Source organism: Marmota marmota, unplaced genomic scaffold, assembly GCF_001458135.2.
Source record: "Marmota marmota marmota unplaced genomic scaffold, marMar, whole genome shotgun sequence".
Taxonomy (NCBI): domain Eukaryota; kingdom Metazoa; phylum Chordata; class Mammalia; order Rodentia; family Sciuridae; genus Marmota; species Marmota marmota.
In genome coordinates, this window is record NW_026000229.1 from 45,896,932 (window position 1) to 45,918,839 (window position 21,908).

Sequence of the window (21,908 nt, forward strand, 5' to 3'; positions counted from 1 at the left end):
AGGAAAAAATAATAATTCGCTTGGGTCCTGACAAAATGTACATGGAAGTTTTGAGGGAGGTGTCAATGCTAAGAATAACGTTTTTTCCCTCCCAAATGAAATTAGGAGAAAATTCAAGAGAAGTAAATTAAGATATTTTCTATCCAGTAGAATGACGTTTTTAAGTCTTTGGGGTATATGTCAAGGAGAGGGATAACTGGGTCAAATGGTGGTTCCATTCCCAGATTTCCGAGGAATCTCCATACTGCTTTCCATATTGGCTGCACCAATTTGAAGTCCCACCAGCAGTGTATGAGTGTACCTTTTTTGCACATCCTCACCAACAGTTATTATTGTTTATCTTCATAATAGCTGCCATTCTGACTAGAGTGAGATGATATCTTAGAGTAGTTTTGATTTTCATTTCTCTAATTCCTAGAGATAATGAGCATTTTTTCATATATTTGTTGATTGATTGTATATCCTCTTCTGAGAAGTGTCTGTTTGGGTCCTTGGCCCATTTATTGATTGGGTTATTTGTTTTTTCAGTGCTTAGTTTTTTTTTTTTAAAGATGGACACAATATCTTTATTTATTTTATTTACTTATTTTTTATGTGGTGTTGAGGATTGAACTCAGTGCCTCACATGTTCGAGGCAAGCTCTCTACCTCTGAGCTATAACCCAGCCCCAGTGCTTAGCTTTTTGAGTTCTTTATATACCCTAGAGATTAGTGCTCAATCTGATGTGTGAGGGGTAAAAATTTGCTCCCAGGATGTAGGCTCTCTGTTCACCTCACAGATTGTTTCTTTTGCTGAGAGAAACTTTTTAGTTTGATTCCATCCCATTTATTGATTCTTGGTTTTAATTCTTGTATTATTGGAGTCTCATTAAGTAAGTTGGGGCCTAATCCCACATGATGAAGATTAAGACCTACTTTTTCTTCTATTAGACTCACAGTCTCTAAGTTTAATTCCTAGGTCCTTGATCCACTTTGAGTTAAGTTTTGTGCCTGGTGAGAGATAGGGGTTTAATTTCATTTTGTTGCATATGGATTTCCAGTTTTCCCAGCACCATTTGTTGAAGATGCTCTTTTCTCCACTATCCCTCTCCTCGGTATATACCCAAAGGACTTAAAAACAGCATACTACAGGGGCACAGCTACATTAATGTTTATAGCAGCATAATTCACAATAGCTAAACTGTGGAGCCAACCTAGATGTCCTTCAATGGATGAATGGGTAAAAATAAATGTGGCTTATATACATGATGGAATTTTACTCAGCAATAAAAGAGAACAAAATCATGGTATTTTCAGGTAAATGAATGGCTTTGTAAAAGATAATGCTAAGTGAAGTTAGCCAATTCCAAAAAAAACAAATGCCGAATGTTTTCTCTTACTCATAGTGGGGTAGAGAGGGGGAGCATAGGAGGAATAGATGAATTCTAGATAGGGCAGAGGGGTGGGAGGGAAAGGGAAGGGGAAGGGGATTAGCAAGGGCGGTGGAATGTGATGGACATCATTATCCAAAGTACAAGTATGAAGAATTGGTGTCAACATACTTTATATACAATCAGAGATATGAAAAAATTGTGCTGTATATGTGTAATAAGAATTGTAATGCATTCCACTGTCATTTATTTTTTTTAAAAAAATCAATAAGAAAAGAAAGAAAAAGAATAAAAAAGAAATTATCCATAAAGAGAGGCATCTAAAATAAATTTCAGATTTTTATTTAAAAGGTTAAAAGCATAGGAAAACTGATTATATGAGATTTATCATGTAGACAGATCATTAGGATGAATTTTAGAGTAATGATTAATAGTGTTCTACTTGATAAATAATAAATGTTGAATTTGCCTATATTTTATTAAATAAATAAACAGGATCTCTGAATTTTAAACTATTTTATCAGGTCAAGTATTCACAATTTGAGTTGCTTATGTTTCTCTCAGCATTGTGTATTTCCTTTTGAATTCATATAGTAGTTTCTGAATCGCTTCATAGCACTTTTCATCTCTTTATTTCTCAGTGTATAAATGGCTGGATTGAGGAGTGGTGTAAAAACAGAGTAAAACACAGCAAGAAACTTGTCCAACCAGGTGATGTTGAGGGGCCACACGTAGATGAAGATGCAGGGCACAAAAAAGATCATCACCACTGTGACATGGGCACTGCAGGTGGACAGGGCTTTAGATGCTCCGGTTTTAGAGCTCTGGCGAACAGTGAGAAGAATGTATGTGTAAGATATCAGCAGGAGGATAAAGCAAGTTACAGCCACAATTCCACTGTCAGCATTCATTACTATTCCCAAGTCATAAGAATCCATGCAGGCCAGCTTGATCACCAGTGGTATGTCACAGAAAAAGCTGTCTATTTCCCTGGGGCCACAGAAAGGCAGCTGCACAATCACAGCCATTTGACTCATGGCATGCACAAAGCCCACAGTCCAGGATGTCAAAACCAGCCCAAAGCACCTTTGCAGGCTCATAATGGTGGAGTAGTGGAGTGGTTTGCAGATGGCCACATAGCGGTCATAGGCCATGACCACCAGAAGCACCATCTCACTTCCTGCAATTAAATGGACAAATAGAATTTGGCACATGCAACCTGCAAAGGAAATGGTCTTATTCTCCCTGAGAAAGTCAGCAATCATCTTAGGAGTGGTGACTGAGGACAGCCACATATCAACAAAGGACAAGATGGCCAGAAAGAAGTACATGGGAGAATGAAGATGAGGGTCAGTGAGGATTAAGGTCAAAATGACAATATTTCCAGATACAATGATCAGGTAAAGCATCAAAAATACCATGAAGAGCAAGACCTGAATACTCCATGAGTGAACAAGTCCCAGAAACACAAATTCTGACACTGTGGACTGGTTTCCTCCATCCATTTTATTCAGTGTCTCCTCTGGGATAACCTGGAGAGTTTAGAGTATCCATTAGTGGGATGAGAAATGGACATTATTTTTAGAATTTAGTGTTCATATTACAATTTAACAACTATATCTGCAGTTAAAGAGAAATTTGATCACCTGAAAATGGTGTTATTTGTAAAAGAGAATACAAATAATGCCTGAAAATGGCTTTTTAAAGAGTAGGGTCTGATACCGGATTGTTATCCAGTGTTGGGTTGAGAGTCAAGAAAACAAGACAGTGAAGGTGAAGTCTAGGAATAGAGTTGTGATGCTACCTGGTCACTAGCTTCTTTCCACTATGCTAGTTAAAAGAACCTGGAGAGAGTAGCAGATATCACGCTAACAACAAAAATTAGGTCACATAATCAGGAAGATGACAGTCAAATGGTATTGAAATCCTGTAGAAATAACCTGATACAACACTACAGCTTTCCTGTATTATGTATAATGATTACTTCAAGCCTTAGATTACACACCCTAAGGTAAAATTTTAGGTTTTCCTTCTTAAACACGTTGGGAAAACCTTTATGAGAGAAGCTATAAAAAATGGTATATAATAAACATTTTGATATGGAGATCTGATGTAAAATCAGACACATAATCTCTTATTAATTAAAATCTAAAGTATAATGGAATTCATGTGGCATACTAAGTGGATTAGAAAAAAATAACAGTGTAGTGTCATAAAAAATGGATTAATCAAAGTTGAAGGCAACTAAAACTGAGATTCTGATTTAATGAACTCTGAATGAAAGTTCTTTATAATTCCAGCTTATCATTAGTAAATATTTATCTTCAACTAGTGTGGATTTAGAAATTGCTTAGATTTTAAAATTTTATGATTTCTGACCAGAGGAGATACTAATGTTTTCTACCTGTGTTTTCTAAGATAATAAATGCCACATGAGTAAACAAGACCAATGTTTGACTATTAGTGATGAGTAAACATGAAGTTCAGCTTTCAGTCATTACGGATTGTTCTCCAAATAGAGTAATGACAAGGCTTACATTAATTCCTAAGTAAATAAACAATACTCCTCAAGCTATAGAGAGGAAAGATGGTTCTCCATTTCCTTTCTCCCTTTATTATTTCTCTCTCTTGGCTTTGCTTCAGTTTTTGTATATTCCATCTTTTATTCTTTGAAATAGAACAGCCAAGGAGAGCAGGTGAACAATGAGAACAAGGGCTTCATCCTGAGCACTAGTTTTCCTTTCCCTTTCACTGGGAATTCAGAGGCTTAAATTAAGGATTAAGGATAGAAAGAGATAAAAATTTCCTGAATATAGTATTGTTAGTAACATACATACTTAATGTGAGAAAGGAGACATATTATAATACTCTCACAACCCACTGACATATTTTTATAATAGAAAAGATGTACCAAATTTTTCAAGAAATTTCCGTGGTTTATAAACATTGAGAAACTTGAAAAATCTGAACTTTATCTTGAATTTCAATTTCATATCAATGCACACTTTTCCTAGAATAAACAACTAGTTCTATACTTTGGGTAGAAAAAGCAGTATTTCAACTGTGCTTGACAATGGATATTGCTAAACAGATGATTTTGTACATTCCTATGAAACAATTTACCAACAAAAACCATACTCCTTTCTCAGAAATTTTGGAATTGTTAATATAGTCATAATATTAATAGGTTAATTATATTACTCTATTATTAGCAATCAATTTGTAGGAAAATTTTTAGAATGGAATAGTCTTTGACCTTTTACTTAGTCACACAATGGTCTGTAATCAAACTCTAGTTCTTGTTGATCTACTAATCTAAATCTCGTTCTGTTTTCACTTCCTCATTTGTGAAAAGAGGACACTCAGAGTGATGGTAGTAATGTTATAAGAAGATGTGTAAGAGGCAAAAGGACTTTCTATTAAAGCATTTTTGAAATTCTTACTTTAAACACAAAATTCTCCTTAAAAAAGTAAATATAATTCTGGATATGTTAAAATTGAAAAATTAGGGAAATGAGACATTTTGTTGTTCTTTTATAAATATGAAATATTATGAAAATAAGCAACACAATTTTCATCCTTTTCTATATATGTGCTCTTCTATAATGTTTTTCTATGAAATAGTCCTAAAACTCTGAGGTTGTTAGTATTTATATTTTTCCAAAGAAAATCTTGAACTCAGACAATTGATTCATACTTAGTAAGGTATGCAGGGAGAAAGTCTAAGTTCTACTCACTTATATTCATTTACAATTTTCTTGGGTTAAGAGTTTTAATACTATTTCTGTGGTAATGTCACTTGTCACTTAATATATAACCTTTGTTTCTTCTATCTCTATGTGAAATATTGTCTTACATAGAATGCTGTTTCTCTGATATGAAATAATTATATAAAATGGGAGAGATTGTTTTAACAAGAATAGCAGGAGATGGTCACATTGAGTATCTATCACAGAACTGTGATCAAGTACATAGACTTGAGAGCATCTCTGTAGCAGTGGATTTTGGTGTTGTATGCACTATTGTTAAGACCACAGAAACTCCATTAGGAACAGGGAGGACAGAACACCTGAATTCTGTTCTGACAATGTTAGGAGCTAGTGAATCCATTCTCAACTTCAAAGGTAGTTGGTATAATTAAAATAGATACAAAGAAATATTTTCAGAATTACCTTAAAAGAGAAGATCAAAGAGATGAATGACTTACTAAACACACTTTTTTCCTCTTAGATCAGATTCTGTTTAAGTCTTCTCTTCTGATTTGTGCCTGAGATGATATCCATATTGGGTGGAGGCAGTATCTGTGGAAGTTCTTTCTATCAGTTTGACATATATGCACCACCAAAAGTGGTCCCTTGAGTAAAATTACCTACACACATAACAGAAGTATCATGGAAATAATTTACTTTAGATACCCATAGGGAATTCTTTGTTAAGAGTGATATCAACTGTTGGGTACTGTAAAAATTAGAACAAGAAGACAAGTAACCTCACCTGAATCAGGTCACTGGTAAAAATTAATTTTTTTAAATTAAAAGTGTTCTTTTAATTTAAATTAAATTTAAATTTGTCAAACACAAAAATGCAAGTACTGAATGTTATATCTCATGTTTGGAAACTAAGAAATGGGACTAAATATAAAATACTGACTAGTAGATGTTTGGAAGGGTGTTGGGGAAGAAGGACAAAGGGAAGTGAATTGCATTGGTCAGTGCAAGCTGAATGTGTGTATGGAAACCTAACACTGAACTCCACTAATACATATAATTAATGTATTATATTATATATATTATTATATATTATATATATTAATTAATGTATTATATTATATATATTAAAAAAAAGAAAAACACAAAAATCAAGCCTCTTAACTGGGTATCATTAGACATTTAACTACACATACACATTGTATAATATTTAAATCAACTGAAACATAGCTGTCTTTAAATATTTTTCATTTCTTTATGGTGAAAATATTCAAAATATGTTTTCCTACCATTTAAATATATATAGTACAGACTTCTTATCTGAGGTCACTCTACTGTATAATAGAACACGAAAATTTCTTACTTCTATGTTTATATCAGAAGGCTTCATTGCTTAGGTTTATTACCAAACATTTAAAGCAGATCTAATATCAATTTTTCTTAAATTAGTTCAAATAGTTAGAGAGAACTATTTTAAATTGCTGCATAAAGTAGTGATATTTGAAATTGTTTTTTCTTTTTTTCATGGAGCAATAATGAGATGTCTTCTCAATTCTTATATATAACTTGATCAACATAATCATATCCTATTTTGATGTAAAATTTTATTGTTTTCATTAGTACATAATGAATATACATAATAGTGGAGTTCATTGTGACATATTCACTAATGTATATAATATACTGACAATTGACTACATTTTGCTCCCCGGTATTTTCCCTTTCCCTTCCTTGCTCCCTTCCCCAGTACTCTTTCACTACTGGTATCCCTTATATTTTTTAATTGGTTTGTTATAATTATACATAAAAATGAGATCTTGTGACATATTCATATACACCCAAGAACTGTTTCAATTTCAGTAGGTTTTTATTGTGGTTGCAAGAGATATCTAATCATAAAAACTATATTTATTAATATTTTTAAAAATACCTTTAGTTTGTCATTTTAGATTTTGAAATGACTTAATTTTGGCACTATTGATATTAAATAAAATATATGTATTTAAAGAAAAATATGATCAAATTTGTACATATGCATATAAATATGAAAAGATCAATAAAATCCAGATCTTGAACATGTGCAGATAGAGACAGGGATGGAATTCCAGCAGAGACTACAAAAATGGATTATTAAAATGCTAAAAGAGCTAAAAGTAGATCTAAGGAATACAATTTCAATGAAGAGAAGAAGATTCTGAAAAAAACAATTTGAACTCCTGGAAACGGAAGACACAAAATTAAATAACAATTTAGCTGAAACTACATCAAGAGATTAGATATGTATAAAACAGAATTTCAGACCTTGAAGGTCTGATATATAAACTTAAGCACTAAGTAAACAATAAATGAAATAAATTAAAAACATGATCTGAATTTACAAAAAAATACTCTGATACATCATTAAGAGATCAACTTAGGAGTTCTTCGGCTTCAAGAGGAAATGGAGATACAGCTAATAACATTAAGTACCTTTTCAGAGCAATAATGGTAAAAAAAATTTTCTAAAACTTAGGAATGAGATGAACATCTACCTACAGAAGACATATAACCCTAAATACACAAGGTCAAAAATTATCTTTTCAAGACATGCCATAATCAGTATGCCTAACATAGATAAAAAGAATAGAATGTTAGAAGCCACAACAGAAAAATATCAGGTCACACTAGAGGTAAAGTAATAAGACTCACTTCTGACTTCTCAGCTGAGACTCTAAAATTCATGAGGGCTTCAAAAAAGATAATTCTATCTTTGAAAGAAAACATTTGCCAATCATTATTTCCATATTCATCAGAGCTATCACTCAGAATCAAAAGAAACATAAAAACTTTGTAAGATAAAGTAAAATAAATTGAGCCAGTACCACAAAAAGACTGAAAAAATACTACATCTAGAAGAACTGATTAAAAACCCTAGAGTTCCCAAATGGATAAAGTTTTCCAGAAGACCAGTTAAGCAACTGAAAGTTAAGACCAATGAAATATGTGAAAAGAGAAATCAAATGGCATGAAATAATAAATATCTCACAATACTGTAAGTATAAATAGTATCAACTCTACAATTAAAAGATGTAGACTGACAGAATGGATAAAAACAAACACAAACTACAGCTGTTTTGTAAGACTTATGTTATAGGCAAAGATATCCATGGCATAAAGCAAAAGAATAGGAAAGAACATTCCATACAAATAGAGTCTGAAAACAAATAGGAATAGCTATTCTCATATCAACAGAGCATATTTCAAGAAAAAAATTAATCAGAATGGACAAAAAAGGTCACTACACACTGGTAAAGGGAATAATCCAAGAAGAAAATAGAACAATATTTATGCCCCAACCATAGGTGCACCTAATTATATAAAAAAATTGACATTAAGTCTTAACAAGTTGCCAGTAGACTAATAATGGGTAATTATTACACTTCTCACCATTAGGAATGTCATACAGACCTAAAATCAACAAAGGCAATGCTGACATAATTAATACTATCAATCAAATGGACTAACAGACATTTTTTAGAGTATTTCATCCAGTAACTGTTGAGTTTACCTTCTTCTTAACAGCTCATGGAAATATCTTCAAAATAGATAATATTTTAGGTCACAAAGCAAGTCTAAGCAAACACAAAAAAAATCAATATAATTCCTTGCATCTTACCAGACCACAGTAGAATGAAATTAGAATTCAACAGGAAGAATAATTATAGAAAACACATAAGCACAGAAAGATCAAAAAACTATGTTTTTGAACAAGTAATTGATCATAGAAAAAAATGAGATGAGAAATAAAAGATTTTTTTCTAGAGTCAAAGAAGTTAGTGATACAATAAATCAAAAATCTCTGGAATGCTGCAAAGGCTATTAGTATAGTTCCTACATTAAAGTGTCTAGGAAGAATGACTTTATGACATTTTCAAGTAAATAAATGGAGCTGGAGACTATCACACTAAGTGAAATAAGATAGTCCCAAAAGTCAAAGATCCAATGTTTTTTCTGATATGTGGAAGCTAACCCATAATAAAAGGGGTGAGGAATGAGAAATTCAGTGAATTAGACAATGGTGAGTGGAAGGAAGAGAGGGGGGATAGGAAAGGGAAAAGCAGTGTAAGGAATCTGTCATAATTTTCCCATGTATACACATGAATACACCACAATGAATATAGATATAGATTCAAATATATGAATCAAAAAATACAATTCTGTTGTCAATTGGATGATACAAAGAAATTAATTTATTTATAAATTCATAGCTCAATTTCTTCAACAAAAACTATTTCTGCATTGACTTCTCTCCACAAATATAAATCATGACTATAGGGAATATTGCTTAATACCAAAGGACTAAAATTTAAAATATGGAACTACAGGGGATTTTGCATGATATGTTGGTTGTAATTACAATCAAAGACCTGTGATAAGTAAAGATAAGAAAAAAATATATTCAAGTATTACTATGATTAATTTTTTAATTGTGATTATATACTACATCATGAAGAGCCACACTCCTACCAGGAATAAGCCTGAAATCCAACTGGGCATGCAAATTTTATAACTCCACATTGGGCATCTGGGGCACATGGCATGATATTTTGTCCAAAGTGTTTGGGAAGCTCTACCATGTTAGTTGCAGCCCAAGTGGCTTTTCTGTTGGTTTGTCTCATCTCAATTCCTGCAGCCTTCCTTAGTGGACATTCTATGCTACTGGAATTTCTTAATCTTGGGTGTCTCCACTGCAACTTTGATTTACTCTTCACATCTCCATGCCACACATCGCCTTCTCAGGATGCCTGCAGAAACTCTGACCCTGCTGCATTTTTTTATGGCCTCTTTGAAATCTCGGTTGAAGCCTCCATGATCCCCCAACTCCAGTATCCTGCATTCCTGCAGAACAAACACTACATGGGTGACACCAGGATTTTCTGCCATCTTGAGCAATAGCTAAGCCTCCAGGAACCCTGGCTGCAGCAGCCTCCCAGTGCCTGGGTAGCTAAGCATGTTGATAAAACTTCCTAGGGCGCCTTGTGCAAGAAGGATACATGATTGGTCTCTTCTCAAAGAAATTCTTACTTTTATATCCTTAAGTCTTATATATATATTTGTATATATATATATATATATGCATATATATATATATATGCATATATATATATGCATATATATACACATATATATATGTATATATATATATATATATATGTATATATATATATGCAATAAAACCACATTTTTTTCTGGAAGAAATAAAATAAATATTTATTTATGATTTTAAGGTTTGGGGAATACTTGTTAAATTCCAATGAAGTGTGCCTGAATGATGCACATAAACCAATATCATGAGAATTTGAATGCAACAAGTGGACACCATTTACTCATTAAAATGTTTTAATTTACTATGTATTATGATATAGATAGATAGATAGATAGATCCATCCCCATGGATTAAGTACTATATTTTCACAAAATAAATAGGCAAAACTTAGTTTACATTGTGCCTACAGCATGGCTGGTGCAAGAGGAATTGTGGAAGTGAAAAAGATTCTGTCAATTTTCCAGAAATTGATTAACTTTAATTTGATTTTGAATCTACTAATCCTGACATTCACTCTTACTTTTTAATATGTTTTTATTCTTAATTGACACATAATAATTAAACATAGTTATGGATTATAGAGTGACATTTCAGTCCATATATGCAATATGCAATGATGAGTTGACAGTAATTGGCATGTCTATAACATCATTTATTAGAATTTATCTTATCGTGAACAGAGAATCTGATTTGTTTCATGTAATGCTATCTGACAATTTTACTTTTATTGCCTGTGCTTTAAGGATTGTCGAGAGCCACCCACGGGTTGTGTGTGAGCTATGAGAATTTGAGCACATGAGGGGACTATACTGATGTTGCTTCTCTGACTGGGCTGAGTGATGTATATGTCCTTTTCTCCTCCCTCTGCCTTTGATCCCACACAGGGCCTGAAATGGGTGTGGCCTCCCAAGATGTTAGTCAATCTGCTGACTGCAAGACATCACCAAGCAACCCCCTGATATCCAATCCCTTGCCTTATTTGGGTTGAACTTTCAAAGGTCTTCCCCTCAATAAACAGGGTGGTCTCAGGTGTGCTCTCTCTCTTTTGCCAGCCATCCTTGCCTCCCTTCTGGGAACTGGGGCAGAGAAGCCATGACTAAACCCCAAGAAAAAGGTACTTTCTGTGTCTGTGTGATTATTCAGTGCCAACCCAATTCACCTGGAGTGACCCTGACTGATTTAGTCATGTGTAGCAGCAAGGGATTATATACAAAAAATCATTGTTCAGACCAGTGTCCTGAAGCATTTCCTCCATGTTTTCTAGTAGTTTCATAGAACTGGGTAGTACATTTAAATAATTGATCCATTTTGAGGTGCTGTTTGTATAGGGAGAGAGATAGGTGTCTGGTTTCTTTCTTCTTCATATGGCATCCTGCTGTCCAGGAACAATTTACAGAAAGGACTTCCTTTCTCTGATGAGTGTTTTCCCTGCTTTTGTCAAAGTCAATTTTGTTTTTTTGTTTATTTGTTACTTATATTTGTGAAATGGATAGTTAAATGAATGGAAGATTGAGTAATAGATGCCTAGCTGGCTTAATGAATGATTAGCAGGGTGAATGGATGAATAAATAAACAAAAGAATAAACAAATTCAACATGACCGCACACCTAGAAAAAAAAAGACCCAGTTCTTGCCTTTATGTTGATTTCCATTCTGAATTACACAAAAATAATTAATAATAATTTAATCATTAAATTGCAGTATTTGACACTGACATAACCAATGGAAACAGCATTAGTTTTCTTTTTTTGTTTTAACTTGTAGTGAGTTAATGAATTTCACATAGAAATAATGTCCATTGTTCTTCTTTATATTATTTATCACCCTTGTTTACCACCCACATCCCACCGGTAACTGAATCAGGGTCACTCCGCGCGGTTTGGGCTGGCAACGAAAAGACCACACGAACACAGAAGTACCTTTTGTGGGGAGTCAGGAAGGCTCTGCAAGCTGCAACCTCAAAGGCACTACACTGTTCCTACACTGAACAGCACTGAAAAGGGCACAAGGAACAAGAGAGGCAAGAGAGCGAGTGCACCCTGAACTCCCCTGTTTATTAGGGAAAAGACATTCAATAGCATATTCCACCCAAATCAGGCAAGGGATTGTGTTACAAGAAACAGATGGGTAGCCCAATCCCATTGGGTAACACCCAAGCCCAGAGCTAAGGCACTTCCTTGCACTTTCTTACACTTCCTTGTTAGACCCACTTGCTTCGCACAGCTGGGAACCCCAGTTTAATACCCCCATTTCTCAAGGCTGAGGGGATGTGCCTAGCTCCTGTACAGGGCGGCCTGACACTTGTTCATTCTGTTTTTTTCTACTGTTAATATTTGCAAAGGAATTTTTGTTAAGGAAAAAAATAATAATTTGTATTCTTACAAAATGTAAATGGAATTTAGAAGAGGAGGTCAATATTAATAAGTGCTTATTTTTTAAATAAGGTTACGAGAAAACCCAAGAGAAGTTTATTAAGATACTACCAACCCAAATGAATGCATGTTGTTGTGAAATAAATTTTAGATTATTGTTTAACTATTTGTAGGAAAACTGAGTAGATGTATTTCCCAGATTGGTAGATTTGATTTTAGTAATAATTCTTAGTGTTCTACTGGCTAACTACTAAGTATTGAATTTTCCTGTATTTTATTAACCCTATTTCTATATCTGGAGACAGGAACACTAAGGCTCATACTTGCAACCTATTTTATAAGGTCTGTCTTACCAATTTAAAGTGTTCATGAAATTCTCAGGCACTAATCATTTCATTTCATTTGGAATCCAGATAGTAGTTTCTAAGTCTCTCCATAGCACTTTTCATTTCTTTGTTTCTCAGGGTATAAATAGCTGGATTGAGGAGTGGTGTAAAAACAGAGTAAAACACAGCAAGAAATTTGTCCAACCAGGTGATGTTGAGTGGCCACACATAGATGAACATACAAGGCACAAAAAAGATCACTACCACTGTGATGTGGGCACTGCAGGTGGACAGGGCTTTAGATGCACCAGTTTTAGATCTCTGGTGAACAGTGAGAAGAATGTATGTGTAGGACATCAGCAAGAGAATGAAGCAGGTTACAACCACAACCCCACTGTCAGCATTCATTACTATTCCCAAGTTAGAAGAATCCATGCAGGCCAGCTTGATCACCAGTGGTATGTCACAGAAGAAGCTGTCTATTTCCCTGGGGCCACAGAAAGGCAACTGCACAATCACAGCCATCTGACTTATGGCATGCACAAAGCCCGCGGTCCAGGATGTCAACACCAGCCCAATGCACCTTTGCAGGCTCATAATGGTGGAGTAGTGGAGTGGTTTGCAGATGGCCACATAGCGGTCATAGGCCATGACCACCAGGAGCACCATCTCACCCCCTCCAACAAAGTGCACGAAGAGGATCTGGCACATGCATCCTGCAAAAGAAATGGTCTTATTGTCCTTGAGAAAGTCAGCAATCATCTTAGGAGTGGTGACTGAGGACAGCCACAAATCAATAAAGGACAGGTTGGCCAGAAAGAAGTACATGGGGGAATGAAGATGAGGGTCAGTGATGATTAAAGTCACAATGACAATATTTCCAGATACAATGATCATGTAAAGCAACAAAAATATTATTAAAAGTAAGACCTGCAAACTCCATGAATGGCCAAGTCCTAGAAGCACAAATTCTGACACTGTGGACTGATTTCCTCCAAACATTTTATTCAGTGTCTCCTCTGACATGACCTGGAGAGGATAGAGTATCAGTTAGTGGGATTAATTTTTAGAATTTAGCATTCACATTGAAATTTAGCAACTACATCTGCAGTTAAAAGATATATTGGTCACATGTATATGGTATTATCTGTAAAAGAGAATCTAAATGATGTCTGAGAATGGGTTTTCAAGAAGCGTAGTCTTAGATGGGATTTTTATCCAGCGCCTGGTTGAAAGAGTCAAAAACAATAGGACAGTGAGTGTAAAGTCTAGGAAAAGAGTTGTTATGCCGCCTGGACACTAGCTTATTCTGTCCACTGTGCTAGTTAAAAGAACCTGGAAAGGGCAGCCACCACCATATTAAACAACAAAAGAAGGTCACATATTTAGGAAGAAGATGGTTAAATGATATTGATATCTAGAGCAAATGTCATGACATGACATTACAGTTTCTCAGTATCATGTATAATGATTGCTTTAATCTTCAGTTAATCATTTTAAATTAGACTCATAAGCTAAACTTTTAAGTTATCAATCCAAAATATATGTTGGCTTGAAACAGAAAAAAAAATAAAACAAATATGTGTTGGGACAAGCTTTATGAGAGAAGCTATACAGAGGGGTATATAATAAATGCCTTGACATGATTATTTGTATGTAAAATTAGGCCCATATTCTATCATTAACTAAAATCCAAAATATAGTGGAATTCATTCAGCACAATAAATGAATTGGAAGAAAATAATGTAGAGTTCTTAGAAAGTTTAAAGCAACTGTGACTCAGATTCTGATTTCATTAACTCTGAATCAAAGTTCCTTACAATTCAGGCTTATCATTAGTGAATATTTGCCTTGAATTCACAACTAAATTTTAGGAATTCCTTAGGCTTTGAAATGTTGCAATCTCTGGCCATCAGAGATACGAATGTGTTCTATGTTTTCTAAGACAATAAATTACATACATGTGTAAGCAAGGCCCATCTTTCCCTATTAGTGAACACTGAACAGGTAGTTAAGCCTTCAGTGATCAATAGTTCATTTCTAAATAAAATAACGACATTGCTTAAAATTATCCATAAGTAAACTGACAACACTTCCAACTCTACCTAGTGGAAAGATAATTATCCATTTCCTCCCTCCATTTATTCTCTCTCCACATTGTTTCAGTTTTGTGTATTTCATCTTATATTCTTTGAAATAGGAACATAGGTGAAAAATGAGAATCCCCACTTCACCATGAGCGATAGTGTTCCTTTCCCTTTTACTGGGAATTCAGTGGCCTAGAATAAAGATTAATGATGGAAAGAGAAGATTTTCCTAAATACATACTGTAAGTAGTAATACCTACAGTTACTGTGAGGAAGGAGACATATGACCATAGTTTCACAACTTACAAATGAACGAATTTTCAAAAATAGAAAATATTTAATGAATTTCTGGAAAAAAATCCTGATTTATGAGCACTAAGAAACTTGAACGATCTGACCTAGATTTTGAATCTTAATTTCTTATCAATACAAACTTCTTCTAGATTAATGTTTGAAGCACTAGTTCTGTATTGTTGGTAGGAAAAGGAGTATTTTGACTCTGCTTGAGAAAGGATATTGCTAAATGATTTTTGTACATTCCTAGAAACAATTTACCAATAAAAATCATACTTTCTTTTCATCAGCTTTTAAATTTTTGATATTTTCATAATATTAGTAGGCTAATTATATGACTCTATTATTGTCAACTAATATTTAAGAGATTTTGTAAAAGGGAATAATCAAACTTTTGATTTAGTCATACTCAGGCTGAAATCCAACTTTATCACTTGTTGACCTATTCCATTAAGCCAAACTAGTTCTGTTTTTACTTCCTTTTTTGTGAAAAGAGGACACTCAATCTGATAGATGTGTCCAAAATATGAACCATAAAATATACAGAAAACTCTTTGATTTGCTCAGTACTCAGTGAATGTTAATAAATATTAGTTCTTTGTTCTAGTTTATATGGTGATACTTAAAGCGGTATAGTTTCCAAAACTTATTAGTAGTACTTTTTTTGTATAGTTGAAAATTTCTTTTTTAATTTATAAATTATTATTTTATTAGTTGTACATATTTAAATTATTATTTGTAAGCAAAATATATCCAATAATTTATCTCTGAAATATCCACTCATTTTTTCTCTTAATTAACATACACATACTGAATAATCTTAATGAGATGTAGATTGAAGAAACATATCAGACATGTTTCTTTCTTTTCAGGAATTTAATGTTTTCATCCTTACCTCTGCCCTTGCCTAGAGGTGTTATTAATATTATAATAGGACCTATAAGTGGCAAAAGGGCATTCTATTACAGCACTTTTGAATTCTTACTTGTAACAATGGGAAAATTCTCCTAGAATGTATAATGCCAATTATTGGATTAGTAAAATTGAAAAATTAAGAAAAGGAGACAAATATTTTTTCTCTTTCAGGAGAATCAAAATAATCAACATATTTTCAACCTCTTTCATATGCAATATTCTTCAATAAAGATTTTTTTTCTAAGTAAAGCAGTGTTGCATGCCTGTAATCCTAATGACTCAGAAAGTTCCAGGCAGGAGGATCACAAGTTTGAGGACAGCCTCAATAACTTGTTGAGACCTGTATCAAAATTTAAAAAAGGACTGAAAGTGTAGTTATATGACTCTGGTCTCAATCCTTATAACAACAACAAAAAAAAGACTTTTTTTCCTATAATAATCATAAAATAGTGAAAGTTTCAGTATTTGTATTTTTACAAAGAGAAATCTGAATTTGGACAATTTAATAGATTACCTAATATACTCTGTGTGTAGTACACAGGGAGAAAGACCAAGTGACTTCCATAGGCTCATGCTAACTTCTTGTTTTGAGAACCTTTAAAAAGAACATCAGAGAGATATGACTTACAGAACACAATATTTTATCTTGGATCACATTCTCTTTTAGTGTCCTCTTCTGACCCTCCCTGAGATGACTATCCAAGATGGGTGGAGACAGTATCTGTGGATGTGCTTTTCCTCAGCCTGACATATATTCACCACTGGAAAGAGTCCCTTGGTGAAATGACCTATTATATGTTCATAATAGAAGAAACATGGAAATAATTTTCTTCAGATATCCATAGAGAATTCTTTCTTAAGAGTGATGTCAACTATTGGCTACCAAGGAAATTAGAGCAGGAAGACAAATAACCTCACTTAAATCAATGCTATGTTAAAAATTAGTGTTGTTACTTAAGTTAAATTAATTTTGTCAGACAGATATACAAATACTGCACATTCTGTTTCATATTTTGAAACCAAGACAAATTGCCCTGAATATAGAATAGTCATTAATAGAGGTATAAAAAAATACTTTTTTCTACATTTTAAAAATAGATAGTAGGGCTGGGATATGACTCAATGGTAAAGAGGTTTAGAATGGTGTATGTGTGGGAGGGATCAAAGGAGGCTGGTTTGATCAGACCAAGCTTATGCATATATAAAAATATAAAACTGAACCTCATTAATACATAACTAAAATATATTAAAATTAATACATTAAAGAAAACGTAACAATATTGTCCATACTAAATGAGGTAATATGATTTGGGGATATATACATACATATATGGATATATATGGATATATCCGATATCCAAGCTCCAAGCTCCCTGCCTGGAAAAATTCTAATTTTTATTTTATTCATTTTCATATTCTGGAATTCTATACAAATAAAATCAAGTAGGATGGACTCTGTTGTTTTTTTTTTTTTAATCAGGCTTTTTTCCCCACTCAGATATTTATTTTGATATTTGCTATTTGGAGATACATATAGATAGATAGATAGATAGATAGATAGATAGATAAATATAGATATACATAAATACATATATATATATATATATAGATAGATAGATAGATAGATAGATATATAGATAGATATATAGATAGATATCCAAATTATATATATATTAACCTAAACAGAGGTTGGGGTTATGACTCAGTGGTAGAGTGTTCACCTCACACATGCAAGGCCCTGGATTCAATCCTCAGCACCACATATAACTATATAAATAAAGTTATAAAAAAATTAACCTAAACATATCTATATCCTCAAATATCTATAATTTTTATGGTAAAAATTTTCAAAATACTTTTTTCTACATTTTAAAAATATATAGTAGGACTATGGAACCAACCTAGATGCCCTTCAATAGACGAATGGATAAAAAAAATGTGGCATTTATACACAATGGAGTATTACTCTGCATTAAAAAATGACAAAATCATAGAATTTGCAGGGAAATGGATGGCATTAGAGCAGATTATGCTAAGTGAAGCTAGCCAATCCCTAAAAAACAAATGCCAAATGTCTTCTTTGATATAAGGAGAGTAACTAAGAACAGAGTAGGGACGAAGAGCATGAGAAGAAGATTAACATTTAACAGGGATGAGAGGTGGGAGGGGAAGGGAGAGAGAAGGGAAATGGCATGGAAATGGAAGGAGACCCTCAGGGTTATACAGTGGAGGGGGTAGAGAGAGAGGAGGGGAGGGGAGGGGATGGGTGGGGAGGGGGGATGGTGGAGGATGGGAAAGGCAGCGGAGCACAACAGACACTAGTATGGCAATATGTAAATCAATGGATGTGTAACTGATGTGATTCTGCAATCTGTGTATGGGGTGAAGGTGGGAGTTCATAACCCACTTGAATCAAAGTGTGGAATATGATATGTCAAGAAATTTGTAATGTTTTGAACAACCAACAATAAAAAATTAAAAAAAATATATATATAGTAGGGCTGGGATATGACTCAGTGATAAAACACTTGCCTAGCCTGTGTGAAGCTCTGTGTTCAATCACCAGTACTAGGAAAAAAAAGTAAAATATATAGTACATACTTGCTATCTATGGTCGTTGTATTGTGTGAAAGTGCACAGAAAATTCTTACTCCTCGTGTACCATCAGACAGTTTCATTGTTGAGATCTACCGAACATTTAAAGAAGAAATAGCAATAATTCTTCTGAAATAACCTGAAGATTTGAAGAGAAGAAAATTTTTCCAAATACATTCTATACATTTTTGTACTTATAGAAGATATAAGAGACTTCCCCTGAAGAATTCTAGAGTTGATAAATGAATTCAGAAAAGTAGCAGGACACAAGATCAGCATTAAAAAAAAATTATTTTGGCACTGGGATTGAACCCAGGGATGCTCTACAATTGAAATGCATCCCCAGCCTTTTTTTAATTTTTTAGACAGGGTTTCACTAAGCTATTCAGACCAGGTTTGAACTAGCAATCCTCTTGTCTCACCATCCTGCTGGGAATACAGGCATGTATCACCACACCAGCTCCATATGATATTTTGATGCATGCATACATTCTAATATTAAAATCAGTGTAAACATGACCATTTCTTTATGGTAAAAACATTCAAAATCCCTTATTCCAGCTTTTTATTTGAAATATGCAATATATTTTCACTATATTCAGTCACCCTAATATGAAATAGAACATCATAATTTATTTTTTTAATATTTAATCGTAGCTATGTACTCACTGACCAACTTTTACCCTTCCCTCCCTACCTCCTAATCCTCCAGGCTGTCGTACCCATTGCTCTATCTCAACTTCTATGGGATCAAGTTCTTAGGTTCCACAGAATGAAATCATATGGTATTCGTTATTTTGTGGTTGCATAGTTTAGTTTCCTTAATGACCTCTTCTTCAATTCTTGTTGTTGCAGATGATAGGATTCTATCTGTTGTTATGGTTGAGAAGTCTTGTATCATGATTGTGTGCTTTATTTTCTTTATTTGTTCATCAGCTTAATTATACATAGATTGTTTCCATTTCTTGGCTATTTTGGATAGTACTGCAATGAACATAGGCGTACAGATATCTTCAACCTACTCCACTATTTCATTGGGATATATACTCATTAGTGCAATAATTGGATTATTAAGGGGTTCTCTTTGTTTTTTGGAGGAAATACATTACTATTTTCCATGATAGCTGTACTAATTTATATTCTCACTAATAGTGTACACAGAATCATTTTTATCCAAATCCTTGCCAGAATTTATTATATTTGGTCTTTTTTAATATCCATGTTTCATTGTGGTTTTTATTTATATTTCCTTAATTACTAGTGAAGTTGGATTTTTTATAATCCTGTTGACCATCTCTATGTCTTCTTTGAGACATGTCCATTTAGTTTTATTATTTTTAAATAAAATGATGTTGATAATTACCATTATCATTATTGTTATTTACTATTGAGGGTTTTTTTTGTCCTTATATATTCTGGATATTAACCTCTGTCATATGTATGACATATAAAGTTTCAACAAGAAAAAAAAATAGACTTCTATATGTATTTCATAGCAAGGTAACCATAGTTAATAATGTGTTACATATATCAAAATTGCATGAAGAATCGATTTTACATTTTCTCACTTTAAATAAAGGATAAATATGTGAGCTGAGAGTACTTTGACTATGTCATCATTTGAAAATGTGTATCTATATAAAAACAACATATTATATCCCATAAGTATATGACTATTATTTTTCAACTGAAATTTATAAATTAAAAACAAGAAAAGTGTCTACTGAATCTCAGCAAGAACTATAAGAGTCTTTTAACCAGAACCTGTTCCTATTTCTCCACTGTCTATTTTTGAAACTTCTTTATGGAATTGGCAGGCTATCCCATAAGGTTAGGCATCTTTAATAGTCAATTCTAGTCCTGTATTAATAAATGTTCCTTGCTAAGTTGGGACAAGACAGTGTATGAAAACTGGTGTATTCCATCTCTCTTTTTGCTTTGATGCCATTGGTTAAAATTTGCCCAGATGAGCATGACGGATAGGTAGGCCTGACCACTCAGTGGCTCTGCCCAATGGAGATAGCTTTACATGGAGAAAAACATGGAAAACCCAGAAAAAGGCTCTAATGTTTAAAATAACTGAGATCAAACTAGGATCATCACTAACAACTTTACAAAAATAAAAAGCATTATAAGTGAATATTTTGAACCATTCTAAGAATACATAAAATGAACATGGAATAGAAAATGCACAGAAAGACAAAAAATATAAAATAATAAAAGACATATAAGAACAAAAGCTATTGAATTGCTAATTTAAAACTTCATGTAAGGAAAAGTCCAGGCCTTTATAGCCTCACTAGAGAGTGCTACCAACTATTTAAAGAAGAAATAATAATGAATCTTTGCAAACTCTTCTAGAAAATAATGGACTATGGAATACTTACCAAATCATTCTATAAGAGCTATTTTACCCTGATATGAAAGTCTGTCCAATGCATCACTAAACAGGAAAAGTATAGACTGATATTCTTCATGGATATAGAAAAAGCATAAACTACCAATCAAAAAATCATTTAAGTATAAAGGTGCATATATATTAATAATAAAAATATAGAAAATAACAAAGAACTCATACTACCTGATTTTGTGACTTATTATAATGTGACAGTAATTAAGAGCATGTGTTATTGGTAAAAGAATAGATAAGTAGGTCAATGGAATAGAACAGATCCCACAAACAGGCACACAAATGTAGACATCTCATCCTTCACAAAGGGGAAAAGAAGGAATGAAGGGGAAAAGCTGGTCTTTCCAACAAATTATGTTGGAACAACTGGATGTCCATGTACTAAAAGAAAAGAAAAGGTGAATCCACACATAGATTACACATAGATTATACTACTTAACTCAAATGGATAATAGGACTAAATATAAAACAAAGAACTATGAAACTATAGAAATAGAAGGAATAAATCGAACTGACTTTATATAGGGCCAGAAGCAGGCCACAGAAGCAGGTAGATCACGGTAGCATGGGCCTTGGTTTGCTATTGCATTGTGGTAGTCTCTTTGAAATGTGGGCTCTGGGTGTGAATGAGCTTTGCAGTATTGATGACCACAAGACTGCCTACCCCGTGCTTGTACAACCCAGGCACTACTACCTGGAAAGAGTAATTGTCCTTTGGAGAGGAAAAAAAAGGGGGGATGATATATA

The 21,908-nt window shown here is 33.4% G+C and overlaps 2 protein-coding genes across 2 annotated transcripts; both read right to left on the reverse strand.

The window, feature by feature from the left end:
* Positions 1-1,929: 1,929 nt before the first annotated feature.
* On the reverse strand, positions 1,930-2,877 carry LOC107137717 (olfactory receptor 4K14-like). Its single transcript, XM_015480169.1, has one exon. It carries the CDS (start codon positions 2,872-2,874, stop codon positions 1,930-1,932), a length of 945 nt encoding a protein of 314 aa, XP_015335655.1. The 5' UTR covers positions 2,875-2,877.
* A 10,055-nt stretch (positions 2,878-12,932) lies between these two features.
* On the reverse strand, positions 12,933-13,865 carry LOC107137849 (olfactory receptor 4K14-like). Its single transcript, XM_015480285.1, has one exon. The coding sequence runs from the start codon at positions 13,860-13,862 to the stop codon at positions 12,933-12,935; it is 930 nt and encodes a 309-aa protein (XP_015335771.1). The 5' UTR covers positions 13,863-13,865.
* Between the last annotated feature and the right edge of the window lie 8,043 nt (positions 13,866-21,908).